Raw genomic sequence first — 13326 nt, 5'->3', positions numbered from 1 at the left:
ATTTTATCTATCTAATGAGATGGCTAATTTAAAGTCCCCCTTCAGTCAAAAATGCCTTTTGGTTATTGTTACTTCACTTAGATGTTTGACCGTCATCGTGCAGGATGATGTAGAGTTTGACTCTACAAGACTGTTTTTGCATTTATCGGCTGAAGGGAGAATGTTCCTCTGTGCTCACCTTAAGTTTGTGATTAAGATGTGTATATCTGAGTATGATCTTCTGACATCAACTAGTTTGGAAGACAATTGTGGTCCAGTAGTTACAACTTACACTTAAGTGTGATGTGGAAAGTATCTAAATGATGAAATAAATCAGGTTACAGAAACAGGACAATACAAGATATAAAGTACACACAGGTATGTCACTTCTTTCTTTGCCTCCTCTCTCCATGCTTCCCATCCAGGCCTCTCATTCTCTTAAATTCAGCATAATAAAAAATGGTGAAACTAAACTATTTCTTATATTTCTGTTTATTCAGGGAACTGTCTCACCTGATGGTACACAGACCCCACTTTGGGCATGTTGCAGTAATGTATGCTAAAAACATGTTAGCTATTTTAGTTGTGTCAAGCCAAAATTTTAATGCATCACTGTATGTTTAAAAAAAATGTGAATGTAGAAATTACAGTATCAAATATACATACAGTAAAAAAAATTATGTTTACTAGTCAAACAGACATTTTTTTGGATTTACTGAATTTAGGGATAATGTCACACACACATCATCTTGTGTGCGTAGGAACATCTCAATCTTTGTGTATTTAAAAAAAATCAACATTATAGAAGACAGCTTTGTGCCATGTCCTACTGAAACGAATGCTGTTTGTTTTAAACCTGTTTTAAACCTTGCAGCTCTTGTATTATAAATATGAAAGAACCACAGAAATAAAAATAATTCTGTTACTTTTTTGGAGATACTAAAAGGATTTTGTCAGAATCAGCAAGGATATTGCAACCAAAACACATGACCTTTAAACATTAAATCACTAAAGTGGGTTCCTAACTGTGGTTTACTTGTGCCCCCTGGTGTCAGAACTTTAACCCTACTGTCACAGAGCAACCGCTTCAAAAGTGGATTTCACAACATTTTGACATGATTTTAAGCCAATTATTTAAAAAATAATCAAACATATATCAGTATTAACTGTCATCCTGAGCATTAGCCTTTCTATCAGCCTCATTGAGATAGTCCTGGTCAGCGTAGATAAGAAAGCCAGTGAAGGTGCTGTCTGTCCAGAAAGGGTCAAAGAAGAGTCCATTCTGCTCAGAGTAGAAGATCTGCAGCCAGACCTGGTCTGACTGCAGCAGGTGGAGAACAGTAGAACCAGATGCCACATCATGGTTCCCTGTATTTGCATCAAATGTCTTGATTTTGTACTGTCCATTGTGGACCAGGCCGATGGCCAGGTGCTTATTTGCCAGAGTGATATCATATGTGAAATAATACACCCCGGGGACAGCGCAGACAAACTTCCCACTGCTGGCGTTGTAATGGTTCCCCTCATTCAGCAGGATCCTGCTGAAGCGGATGGGCAGTCGCTCTTTAGGGTAGCTCTTTGTCACCGCCACAGAGAAGGCAGATCGGGCTGCACGGCCACAGTTGCAGCCTCCGGGAGCTCCCTGCTGGCCCACCCCACCCAGCTCTCCTTTTAGTCCTCGCTTTCCAGCAACCCCTGGTGTTCCTCGTAGCCCCTTCAACCCTCGAGGTCCAGCCTTGCCGATAACACCTTCACGTCCTTTGACACCTGGCTTGCCTGGGTTCCCGGGCCTCCCCGGATCACCTGAGATCACAACAGAGGCAAAATGATGACAGAGTGACATGACTGACAGCTTAGCACAATCCTCAAAAACTCCTTAGAGCCTAGAGTAGTTCTCCAATCTTTATGCCTCACAGTTTATCATTTACCCTGAAGGACTTGTTGCCTCTGCCTAGAGTGGCACTGGAGTGTATTAAGTTAACATGCATTAAACCTTTGTTGTGTTGACATCGGCTGTACTTCCTTATTGTTGTTGGGGCCCTGAAGAAAGCCTGAAAGCCCAAACAGAAGTAATGTATCTGTACCATACTTGAAACATAGTAATTATAATAGTAATAATAGTAATTCTCATAAAATTATTAAATGTGATCAAGGTTCAGGCTGATAAAACAATGTTTTTTTGTTTTAACTGTTAAAGAGGACCTCTAGGACCCTAAACAGAACATTAGGATTAGCATTACAACAGAAGAGAGTCAGTCAGTAACTACCTCTATCTCCCTTTAATCCCTTCTCTCCATCCTTCCCATCCGGGCCATCTTTTCCCGGGGACCCCATGGGGCCCATGGCGCCTGGTGATCCAGGGGCTCCGGGGTTCCCTGGTGGCCCTGCAGGTCCTGGCAGACTGCAGACCAGCTGGGAGGAGTGGATGGTGATGTTGCGACCTCTCTTGGGTGAGGAATACGTTGACTGGGAGAAGACAACTGACAGCAAACAGAACATCACACATATCTGGAGCATGATGGTCACTGTGGAGTCACGGGAAGACGAGGCCATCGTTTTCAACAATTCATTTGTTGTTAGTCACAGTCAGATGATTCAAATGCCTGGAACAAATAACAACATAAAATATGTCAAGTTAAATGACATCCACAAATGGACGGGGGGGTGGAGTACATGCGTAGGCTACTATCTACAGCTAGAATCAGTTGAAAAAAACAACTTAATCTAAATGGTCTGATCAGTTTCATGTTATGTCTCAGCGCTTCAATAGAAGTATGAAACATCAATTTTGCACGGGTTAAATCAAAGCACAGGCTGCCGCTTACATGTTTTTGCAAAGGGAGTGTACCAGACATTTTAAAAACACAAAGAGCTCACCCGTTGAGAAATGATGACCCATGGGCTTTTTCCAGCACTATCCAAGTCCTTTTTCTGCATCAGGATGCACAAACTTTCCTACATGGATTTGGAAAATCGTGTGAGATAGCCTCTTCGAGAGAGGCACTGCAGAGAAATGTGCAGCCCAGTGAACCATAGTCCATAACATCCGCCCTGTTTAAGCAAGCACACTGCCAAAAAATATTTTCACCATGATGTCATTAAATTCGAGTCAGTGCAACAGTATTGTACAGCCGAAGTGGTGACGCGTCACTTGTTCACAAACTCCTACTGTGGGAAAATATGTCACATAACAGACAACATAAAATGTACAGAACAAAGGTTTTGTCATTTGTTATTATGTAGTCACGTTACAGTCATAACTTTGTGCATTTTAAATAACATTTTTATTTTGAAATGAAAGTGCAAAATCAAACCGCCCAACAGGGTGGTCTGCAGAAATGTATAAAATGCATTTTGAATATTACCAGATATGTTTATGTTCATTGCTGTGATGCAGAGCCAAGGGACCAATAAAATGTTCCAGCTGTTGGGTGAGGCAGTGCCTTGTGTTTAGCAATCTACTGTACTCACCTTTAACTGGAAACATGTGAATATAGGTTACATAACCAGTTATTGTTGTAGCAGGTTTCTATTAGCAACAACAACAAAGAAAACATGTGATCACACATATCTGTTAGTTCATATTTGAACTACAGAACAAAATCTGTGGACAAAGAATGAAAACGCGAAAACAATAATGTTGAAAGTGTGACCCAATGTAATGCTACTTATGAAGCAATTTAAGAAGCACAGAATTCACACACTGATCCACTGCAGCTGGGATGTATTGCTTGCAAATCAAAGCAAGAGAGTACATGTAATATTATTCAGTTTTTTCTTTCAGTTATTTTTACTCCATTTCACACATCTTCATATAGCTAATGAAATGGTTAATTTAACATCTGGCCAAGGAACAACTGTTGAAAAACACTAGCACATTACAGTGATTGTTTTATTTTTTTTTAACAGGGTCAATGCACAAACACTTTTTGACAACATATTAAAGCAAATATATATTTTATTATAAAAATGAGGCATTTTTCCCCACTGAAAGTTATTGTCAGCAAATTACTGTTTGAATACAATAGCTGTTACTGTTAAAGACTGAGGGTGACGAAATCTAAGAAAATTGTAACTTTCACATTTGGTTCGTGGAACTGATTAGTACAAACAAAAGCACATCTTGTTTTATACTATAGTCTATCAACATGTGGCACCAAAACAAAAAGCATACCAAATAAAATTAATAAAAACACTGTACACTGCTTCTGTCACGATCATAACCAAACAGAAGGCTCCTGCTGTAAGTTTACAACTTGAGTTTTATGAGTCTGAGATATTTCTTTCCACCGAGCAGCAGCTCTGGTACAGTTCTTCGGAGAGTTTATGGGAGTCAGCAGGGACTAAGATGAGGTCACTGTCCCAGGAAGGGAGCCATGGGATCATCTGCCCGGCAACGCTTCATGCGGAAGGCCTCCATCTCCTCCTCAGTGGGCGCCTTCACTTCCATCAAGCTGTTGTACGGCCTCTTCCTCTCATCCAGCTGCATTATTGCATCTACGTGCTTCACCCGCTTGTCCTCCGCTTCGAGCGCCTGGGCGGAGGAAACAGGTTTTGAGGTCAGTCACAGATAAACAAGCCAAATCACAGAACCACTATTTGCCATCTTAAAAAACAAAAATATTGCCACCTTCTTCAGCTTCTCCTTCTTCTTCTCTTCATCCTCTGAATCGCTGCTGTCAGAGCAGCGCTTCTTGTTCTTTTTGCTCTTCTTTTTCTTCTTCTTCTCTTTCATCATCTTATCTCGATGCATCTAGGGATCAAAATCATTGACATGACGAACATACAATTAGATCTAAATGTTGACAGACTATAAAAAACACCCATAGGATCATTGACAGGACCTGTTACAGTGTTCTCTTCAGCGTCACTTACTTCCAGCAGAGTCTTGGGCTCTTCCTCCTCCTGAGGCTCAACCAGTCCCTCTTCAAATGGTACGCAGTCCGTGTTGTTCTTAAAGTTATGAAAAGAACAAAAATAGTATGCAAGTAAAACTAAAAGCGGTGTATCAAACAGAGGATTTGAGTACTGTTAGGGATGGGGATTGTTAATTTTATTGATCTGATACCCTTATTGAGACCGCTTAATGATGTGATTATTTATCGATACTTTACTAATATTTTGTGACGGTTATTGGTAAGACCAGCCCCAACGGACATGGGGTAGGCCTGCACGTTATGAGGAAAATGTGCAATAACATTGTTCTATACTAAGATGACATATGACTTGTGAAAAATAAACATAATGAAGTGTGCATTAGAATTTAATATATTAAATGCAGCTAAATGTTTATTCTAGAGCAGCAACATTAATGTTTACCTCTTCCACCTCTTCTTCCTCCTCCTCTCTGCTGTTATTCACTGTCTGCAGGTAATGTTAAATGGCAGAAGGAGGCGCGGCTGGTTTGTCACAATCAACAGAGACTACAGACCAGGCTATGCTACAGATAATCAGCTTTCTATTTAGCTTCTTTTTAACATTTGGCTAATCAGAAATACTTTATTGATGAAATAGGAGTATAAATATAAAGAAAAACATAAAGGAGTGTGTAATTGCCAAGCTCAGGTTAGCTGTGCTTGTATAAAACATACAGGATGAGAGACTGAGGACAGAGATAATTAAATTAACCCTTTATACATGTTTACCCTAAACCCAGCTGTTGGAAACTTGAGTAGCTTGGAGTTAACTGAACTTCACAGTCTCCACCACGACGTCTCGCTCTGCTGCCGCTGTGTGTGTGTGTGTGTGTGTGTGTGTGTGTGTGTGTGTGTGTGTGTGTGTGTGTGTGTGTGTGTGTGTGTAGGAGCCAACAGAGAACAGGCAGAGCCTGCAGCCTGATGATAAACAGTTGTGTGTCGGTGCCATAATTAGAAACATTAGTTTTCTCATTTCAAGTTAATCAGATTTGATGCTCGAGACATAACTAGTGATGAAACGGTATGAAAATTTCATATTACGATTATAGTGACCAAAACTATCACGGTTATCAGTATAATCACGGTATTGTAAAAATGTGCCGAAAAAGATTAAAATGTACTGATACACACACTGAAACCATTTCAAGTTTTATACTGAAAACTACAAATATAATTGCCATTTTGTTTTCATAAATAATAACATAACAGCAAATACCTTTTGTAAACAAATGAAAATCATTTAAGTGTGCATTATCAAGATTTTATATAATATATAGGTAACACAATGACCCCGTGGACAATTACATGAAAACATAAGTCTGTAGAAGACAGTGACTGCAATTAGCCCAAAAACTGACATAAATACAGAGCAGTCCGTAGCGTTTCTAGATATGCTGATTGGGTGATTAAACAGCGCAAGGTGTCATCATGTGCAGACGAATAGACTCTGCCAACACACGACGCATACAGCAAGAGAACAAGAGCAGCAACACTGAGAGCTTCAGTTTACAAGCTGTTAGCAAGTCAGAGAGACAAACCACAGCTAAAGTTAACTCACCCTGCGTTCACTGTAAGGTAATTTTCTTCAATCAAGTTTCCCTCAGCGCTCTCATAAATACTAAAATACGACCAGACTTCAGAGAAACTGAAGAATCTCCGCAGCGCTGTCTTCAGCCGTGTTGTCATTGACCCAAACAAACCCACGTTGCATTCTGCGCATGCGCGCCTGCTTCTGGGAGACGCTGGACAGTGTTTGCCGTGAGTTTATAATAGCGCGGTTAATCGTACCCAGTTATCATGGTAATTTAAAAAAATATATATATGTGTATGGTAATAATAACCGTTGGGAATTTTACCATGGTTTACCATTAAACCGGTAATCGTTTCATCCCTAGACATAACATTACATTGTAGGACCTGCTAGTCTTGATAGCAGTATCAATAAGCTTGGACCTTAGTGATTTTCAGGTTTCAGGAGAAATTTTGGAACCGGTCCTTTTCGACCCGGGTCTCGATCCCCATCCCTACAGTTAACACATCTACTTACTATTTCAATTCCAGACTCTCCTGTGCAGTAACTCTGTTTGACCATGGAGTGACAGCACTTGTATCCCCAGAAGCCATCTTTCCAGAAGGAGCCCCAAATGCACTAAAGACAGGAGAATGTTTTTTTTAGAATACAAACAAACAAAATGTGACAAAATTAAGCCAAACGTTTTTCCGCAGGGGGCCGCAGCGTGTTCTCGCCATCCTTACAGTGTGGTTGTTGATGAGCACGTCCTCCTCATACTTGGAGCGAGCCACGGCCTTCTCAAGTCCCTTCAGTACAGCGCCGTGACGAGAGTACTCCACGTAGTCCTCCGTCTGGGCCAACAACAGCTCCCGTGGCGGTGCATTTAAGTGTTCTTCACCTCCATACTGATTGCCACAAACAAAAGCAAAAATGTCAAAAACAATTAACTCTTCAGCCAGCAGGAGAGAAACATATTGAAGTCTTTTTTTTAAATTAAGTTTTTTACCAAAGGCTAAAATTTGAGACCATATTCTCAAACTTTCACTGCTGCTACGACTCACATCCACAAACTATTGGAAGATGGCGTAAAAATACAATGTCGACGTTGTGAGTGCCCATAAAAACATATGCATAGATACCACTTAGTGCTTGTATCCACCAAAACGTTTTTTGCCAGCTGAAAACGCCAGTTGCTCTTCAGGTAACGCCTAGCTGGGAGTCGCAGCGATTTTTAATGGCTGAGATGCTTTGGTTGCTACGATACATTATGTCCGTGGAAGTGATGTGTTGCAAGTAGGCTACCTAATTTTACCGAATTTAAAAATGTCACCACAAGTAAGAGTAAGAGTACATGTTCCACATGAAGAGAAGGCTGAAGCATGTAGAGCGAGGGTTCATGAGATTTTGTGGGTGAGAAAACGCCCTGGCTAGTTCCATCGTTTGGTTCAACAGCTGAGAATGCTCTGTGTGGTATTTTATCCCCCCCTCCTCCACTATGACAGTGACGAGTGCTGCATTTCACCCAATTGCAAAACACTTTTTAACTCTCAGTGACGCGAAAAAACCCTTGAGCGCCCAGTGCCCGGCGCGGAATAGACCTTAAGCACCTCGTCACGCTGCTGGCGTTTTTTACCATGTTGTAAATTCTCAGTGCTCCCATTGCACTGTCTTGCAAAAAGACGATGGCTTCATAATATTTATAGATAGAAAGATACTAGAAAGAAAATAGAAAGATAAAAAGAACATATAAAGTGTTAGAACCTGACAGTGGTGTAGATGGATGATCTATCTCTGCTTGCATCATTTACATAGGCAGGCTACAATCTGACATGCCTCAAAACTGATATTATACAGTCTGACACAGATTGTGGCGTACATTTTATTAGACCAATTTTGCTCAATGTGACATGCAATTAACAGCCTGCTGCTAAAAAAAAAAAAAAAAAAAAAAAAAAAAGCAATGTACCTTCTCCAGGATGCTATCCCTCTGTTTTTCTTTAAAGTCCTCCTTCTTGACCTTAAAGGACTTGTGAAGCAGCTCCAGCTTGGTGGGGTCAGCCTGCAGATGCACCTCAGAGCCTCTCTCATAGGCCTCCCAGGCAAACACTGTCACAAGATGAAGCAAGGTACAGTAAAAGATACCTGCTTGAGAAGCGTGAACGTAATTTGTGTGTTCGATACGATGAATGAAAATAAATAATCACATCAGAAATTTATGACAGAACTCCTTCTCACCCCGATCACTACTTCCTTCACTCCCTTATACAAGCACACTCATTTAGTGATTCATAAAAACTTGCAATACTGGACTATGAGATCAGCCATCTGCAATGCAGTGGGCTGCATTATGCCTTTGAATTTATTCACACTACAACCCACCTATACAGTACATGAATTACTATGTTTGATAATGTATTTCATTTCATTTAGTAATGCTTTGGACTTTGGTGACAACGTTGATAGTCTGTGTATTTATTTATCAATTAATATATTAGGCTATGTTTATTATGAAAGATGAGTTTATTTAACTTGTACTAATCTACGGGTCTCGCAATTGCCCCAAATTGAAAGTGAAATTGAAAACTGAGATCAATCCTGCCATTTCTGTCGCATGTTATATCAGAACAGACCTGCTTTGGCTAGGAAAATTATGCCATTTACAGTCTTGATTTTTTACAACATTAACATGCAAACATATATGGGTACTTTAATAGTGAAATTGTTTAATTTAGCTATGCCTGCTAGCTAAGGCACGTAGACAACAGGCAGCTAAAACTCTGGCAGCATCTAGTTAAAGTAATTGTGATTAAAGCACACGACGGCTCCAACCACTGTCCTTTACTCTTTTTGTAATACCAGGAAAATCTGACTTGCAAAACTTAGAGTGGGGGTGATGAGTGGCTGAAGGGAGCTGGAGAGCTATCTTGTGACTTACACTGTGTTTGAGCCATGGTGATCGTGGCCCCAGAATAGCGAGCAAAGTTGTCTCCAGCATACCCGACTCTGTCAGACAAAACAGTTAAATAATCATTTCAACACAAGCCAATGAGAAGTTTTGAGTAATCAGGAAATACAGTGACAGTCACTTACTCGTCAGGGTTCATGCCAGTGTTGGAGTACGGGTTCTCTCTCATAGCTCGAGTCTTTGGATCATAGTATGCTGAATTTGGATCCAAATTCCTCAAGTACTTGTGTGAGAAACAGACACAAGAAGTTCAGATTATTGGGAGTCTGTGTTAGTAACAGGATCTCATCTCTCAATTAAAACAGCTTCCAACGGTGGACATGGGAGGCAACCTACCATGGTCCACCACAGCAAAATAAGAATCATTAGTTAGAGAGCTGAGAGTAAAATAGCAGTTCAGCATAGGCAATAGGCCTGTGTGTCTCTTACTTTAGCCGTGTCTTCTCTGATACGCAGATTCCTAACAGTGATTCGCCTCTTGGAGTCAAAGTTCTGACCAGGCATGTCAATGTCATCTGCGTATTTATCTTCATCCTCATCCTCGCTGTCATGTTCCCGCTCCTGCACAGATTCAAAGAATTAAACGTCGGTCTTCTAGACAAGAGACTGCCTTTTATCTTGCGAATAAGACAACAATACAATCTTGACATAGGTGAACACTTACAGATTGGTCCAGTTTTCCAGAGGCCAGCTCATCCTGAAGCTTATGTGCCTTCAGTGTCCTCTTGGCCTGAGAGCCAGAAACAAATAAAGTCAAATTCATGTGGTAAACAGGAAGTAGATTACACAGTTGTGATGTAATGTTTTGAACCTGATGATAACACCTGATTTGTGTCCCAGTACCTGCAATTGTGGAAATATTATTTATGATGCGTTTTATCTTTTAAAGTATTCATACCAGGTAATAAAGAGGTGCAAAAATAAACTGACATAGGCACTTCAGTTTGCCCTCAGTTATGTTTGCAAGGTTTGGCTTTGCAAGAATCAGGGATTTTTAGTTGCCAGATTTTACACCAAAAAGAAGGTTCAGTTTGAAGCTGTTGTGTATGGCTTCTCTGAATTTATATGTCCTTGGAAGAGGGCGGACATATGTGTTTGTTTTTCTTCTTCTCAACAAACTAAACGCTAGTTTAGCAAGCTTAATTTACCACTGGACTGCTTACCAGGTCAACTTTGGCGTACTCTTCCACGATGCGCTGGTGTTCCTCTGGGTCATACCCGTTCCAGCGGTCACGCTTCCCGTCATAGTCCAGTTCAAGCTGTATCTGACTGTGTTCATCTGGAGCTATGCCTGTGCCTGTGAACTTTGCGCCAACTTTTCTGGGTCTCTGATGAGATGAAAGTGAAGGTCAGAGGATTACGTTATTTATTACAGACAGAACATTATTTTAATGTACAGGATTAGAAGTGAGTAGGGATGTCACGAGAGCTGATACTTCAGTACCGTGTATTCAACATGTGGAAGATGGAAACAAGTGTAGCTGCAGCAACAGCCTCGCCCAAAAGAAAAACAGTAAGTCAATTATGGAAACTGGGGTGAAGTTAGATTAATATTAATAGATTAATATTGGAAATATTAGTTTTTGCAGCCGTGACCTTCAATAGCTCTGTGGCAAAGCCTCGATTTCTTCCCGTTATGGGATATGTTGGCTAATTTCGGCAGACGTTTCAGTTTTGATCAACTCAAAATCACCAAAGTTGAATATGCCGTGGTGAGTGTAAAGAACTGAATGTCTGTCGCTATAGGCGGAGTTAGGGACCGTCTAAAAAGTGCAATACAATCCATTTCAACTGTAAATGACAAACCACTGCCAATATAGATAGTGACATAAACATTTCCCACATTTAAGAATTAATTATGCATTCTGTAATATCAAAAGCTTGCTCATTTATGAATTTATTGACATCAAACCACCTCTCATCTTTTCATCATCGTTTTTTTTTTTTTATTAAAAAGGAGTGTATTTTGAATTTCATGGGATTCATTGTTTTGATTTTTACCGAGGTATCAAATTTGGTATAGAGAATCTTGGAATTTCACTGGAATTGGTATGGGCCATTTAATTTCTGTTATGTGACATCCCTAGAAGTGAGAGAAAATTCATCTCTATGGAAAGATCTGTTTTACCTCCAAGCAGTCCTTCTTCTTGTGTGTCAACGCACCACAGTTTTCACAGGCTCCCTTACGAAATTTAGTGGTGACAGTATTCTGTTTGGAGAGAAAAAAACACGGCACTATTAACTTGAAAATTCATTTGTAATGGCTCTATGAAACTAACTCATCGATTCACCCTCACCTCTTGCACTCCTCTCTTGTACCACTCTCCAATGGTTGAGTACTGCTTCTGACATTCAGACTGTGGTCTCTGATGCTTTAGTGTGGGCCTTTTGGATGGGTCAACATACCATGGCACTGATGAAATGTACTGTGGGATGTGAGGGTTAATGTCCCTGGAAGAGAAAGGAAGCAGCACAAGTGGTTCATATTAATGTTACAACAGCACCTTCATTATAAAGATGGCAATTAAGAAATAAACAGCGATTTTACAAATGAAGATCAGTTATCTTGTCATGAAGAGTTCAACTCAGGAAGTACGATAGAGATGAGAAAGATTCATGTTTACACATAAACTCAAGATGGCTAACTGATCAAATACACTGCTCATTGAAAATATAGATCCATTACATTTGGGTGTAATTCCCTGGAAGAATGGACTTTGGATGGTGATGGGTCCATGTATGTTTTGTTTACCAAACATCTGAGTTTCCTAAATCATAATTATCACCTGGATGTTGATGTGAATGCTTTTTACAAGTCAGAAGCTGTAATTACAATAAATCTCATGAGATGATGAGATGAGATGAATGTGTCATTCACCAGGTAGGGAAGACCTAATGAAAGATGCTATTGACTGAAATGCTGTATCCAGTACTTGAGGAGTTAAGTCAGAGTATCCCGACCTCGGCTACATTGATGTTGTTCACTGCTCTTTTTAAAGACCGTCTCTCACAAGTCCTCCAACTTTAAATAAGTGCAATACTATATCGCTAGAGTTTGATTTTGAGAAATTGTTTAACATCACTGGCCTCTGCTAATTAGACCTTTAAAACATCCAGATATGAACAGGTTGCGAGCTCAACTGGAGCATTTCTTCAGCTAACGTTACTCCGAGGACCCACTCTCTGCACAGACATAAACTCACTTGCCCTCCTCGTCCACCTCAGCTGGAGCGTTTCCCAGCTTCCTCTGCTCCTCCAGCTCCTTCTTCTTCCTCCAGTCCTCCCTGGTCATCTTCTTGGGCTCATCCAGGCCCACGATCCCCTCCTGGCTAACGCCAACATTGGCGTCAGGCTGCTCGGTCATGACTGAACCTGCCACCAGGAATACACCTCATTGAGCGCTCAACGCAGCCGAGTAACGCGAAACAGACGCTATCGTCACTTTAACGTTAAGTTAGCTCACCTTGCAGTTTACCAGCTTAGTGACTTCAACGTGGAAAAAAGTATTTTACCTTGTATAAACTGATTTAATAAATAACTTGGTTACCTTAGTGAGATCCAACAAATACCACAGCGGTTAATATTTCCCTTGTAGAAACGATAATTTCCTCTGTATCTAGCTCTGCGTTTGCGCCCGTCCGTTGTGTTTTCACCTAACACACGACCGTCGCCATTTTACATCCACTACAGCTACGTCACGTCCTTTCTGTCTCCGTGGTGTTCAATTCACCGACGTGACGTCCCTGCTGGACAGAGCGGCACCTAGCGGACACAGCTGTTTGCACTACATGCCGAGATGTACCGCCTCAACGCAAAGACACCACTGTTCACGATTGCTTTTCCAAGCAGTGTTTTTCCTTTCTGTGTGGTACATGGCAGATGTTGTTATGCTTATCACAACACTTCTAAATATCTATATGTAAATTATGCTCCGTTCACACCATTAAATTGTG

General features: G+C 40.7%; 2 protein-coding genes across 2 annotated transcripts; both read right to left on the bottom strand.

Annotated features, from left to right (window-relative positions):
* Nucleotides 1–453: 453 nt before the first annotated feature.
* On the bottom strand, nucleotides 454–3039 carry LOC119888966 (complement C1q tumor necrosis factor-related protein 2-like). The gene is made up of 3 exons (XM_038699782.1): nucleotides 2857–3039; nucleotides 2247–2582; nucleotides 454–1782 (listed from the first exon to the last, which is right to left on the bottom strand). The coding sequence occupies exons 2-3, from the start codon at nucleotides 2530–2532 to the stop codon at nucleotides 1142–1144; spliced, it is 927 nt and encodes a 308-aa protein (XP_038555710.1). The 5' UTR covers nucleotides 2533–2582; nucleotides 2857–3039; the 3' UTR covers nucleotides 454–1141.
* Nucleotides 3040–3842: 803 nt separating this feature from the next.
* Nucleotides 3843–13079, bottom strand: LOC119888964 (pre-mRNA-splicing factor SLU7-like). The gene is made up of 15 exons (XM_038699779.1): nucleotides 12921–13079; nucleotides 12577–12745; nucleotides 11671–11824; nucleotides 11502–11582; nucleotides 10537–10701; nucleotides 10038–10103; nucleotides 9803–9934; nucleotides 9499–9596; nucleotides 9344–9411; nucleotides 8375–8514; nucleotides 7152–7313; nucleotides 6943–7044; nucleotides 4855–4932; nucleotides 4610–4732; nucleotides 3843–4513 (listed from the first exon to the last, which is right to left on the bottom strand). The coding sequence occupies exons 2-15, from the start codon at nucleotides 12735–12737 to the stop codon at nucleotides 4334–4336; spliced, it is 1710 nt and encodes a 569-aa protein (XP_038555707.1). The 5' UTR covers nucleotides 12738–12745; nucleotides 12921–13079; the 3' UTR covers nucleotides 3843–4333.
* Between the last annotated feature and the right edge of the window lie 247 nt (nucleotides 13080–13326).

The sequence above is a fragment of the Micropterus salmoides genome, unplaced genomic scaffold (genome assembly GCF_014851395.1).
Source record: "Micropterus salmoides isolate LMB-PRFRI ecotype aquatic unplaced genomic scaffold, ASM1485139v1 Ms_hic_scaffold_5, whole genome shotgun sequence".
NCBI classification, from domain to species: domain Eukaryota; kingdom Metazoa; phylum Chordata; class Actinopteri; order Centrarchiformes; family Centrarchidae; genus Micropterus; species Micropterus salmoides.
This window is presented reverse-complemented; position numbering and strand designations above follow the sequence as displayed.

Bases quoted from the DNA above. Each gene is read 5' to 3' on its own strand.
- LOC119888964 (XM_038699779.1), bottom strand. From the start codon at position 12,737: ATGACCGAGCAGCCTGACGCCAATGTTGGCGTTAGCCAGGAGGGGATC. The intron at 9,597-9,802 runs GTAAGAGACACA...TTCTCACACAAG, and splicing joins TCAGAGAAGACACGGCTAAA to TACTTGAGGAATTTGGATCC. The intron at 4,514-4,609 runs GTGGCAATATTT...TCCTCCGCCCAG, and splicing joins AGAAGGAGAAGCTGAAGAAG to GCGCTCGAAGCGGAGGACAA.
- LOC119888966 (XM_038699782.1), bottom strand. From the start codon at position 2,532: ATGGCCTCGTCTTCCCGTGACTCCACAGTGACCATCATGCTCCAGATA. The intron at 1,783-2,246 runs GTAGTTACTGAC...TTGTGATCTCAG, and splicing joins GGGATTAAAGGGAGATAGAG to GTGATCCGGGGAGGCCCGGG.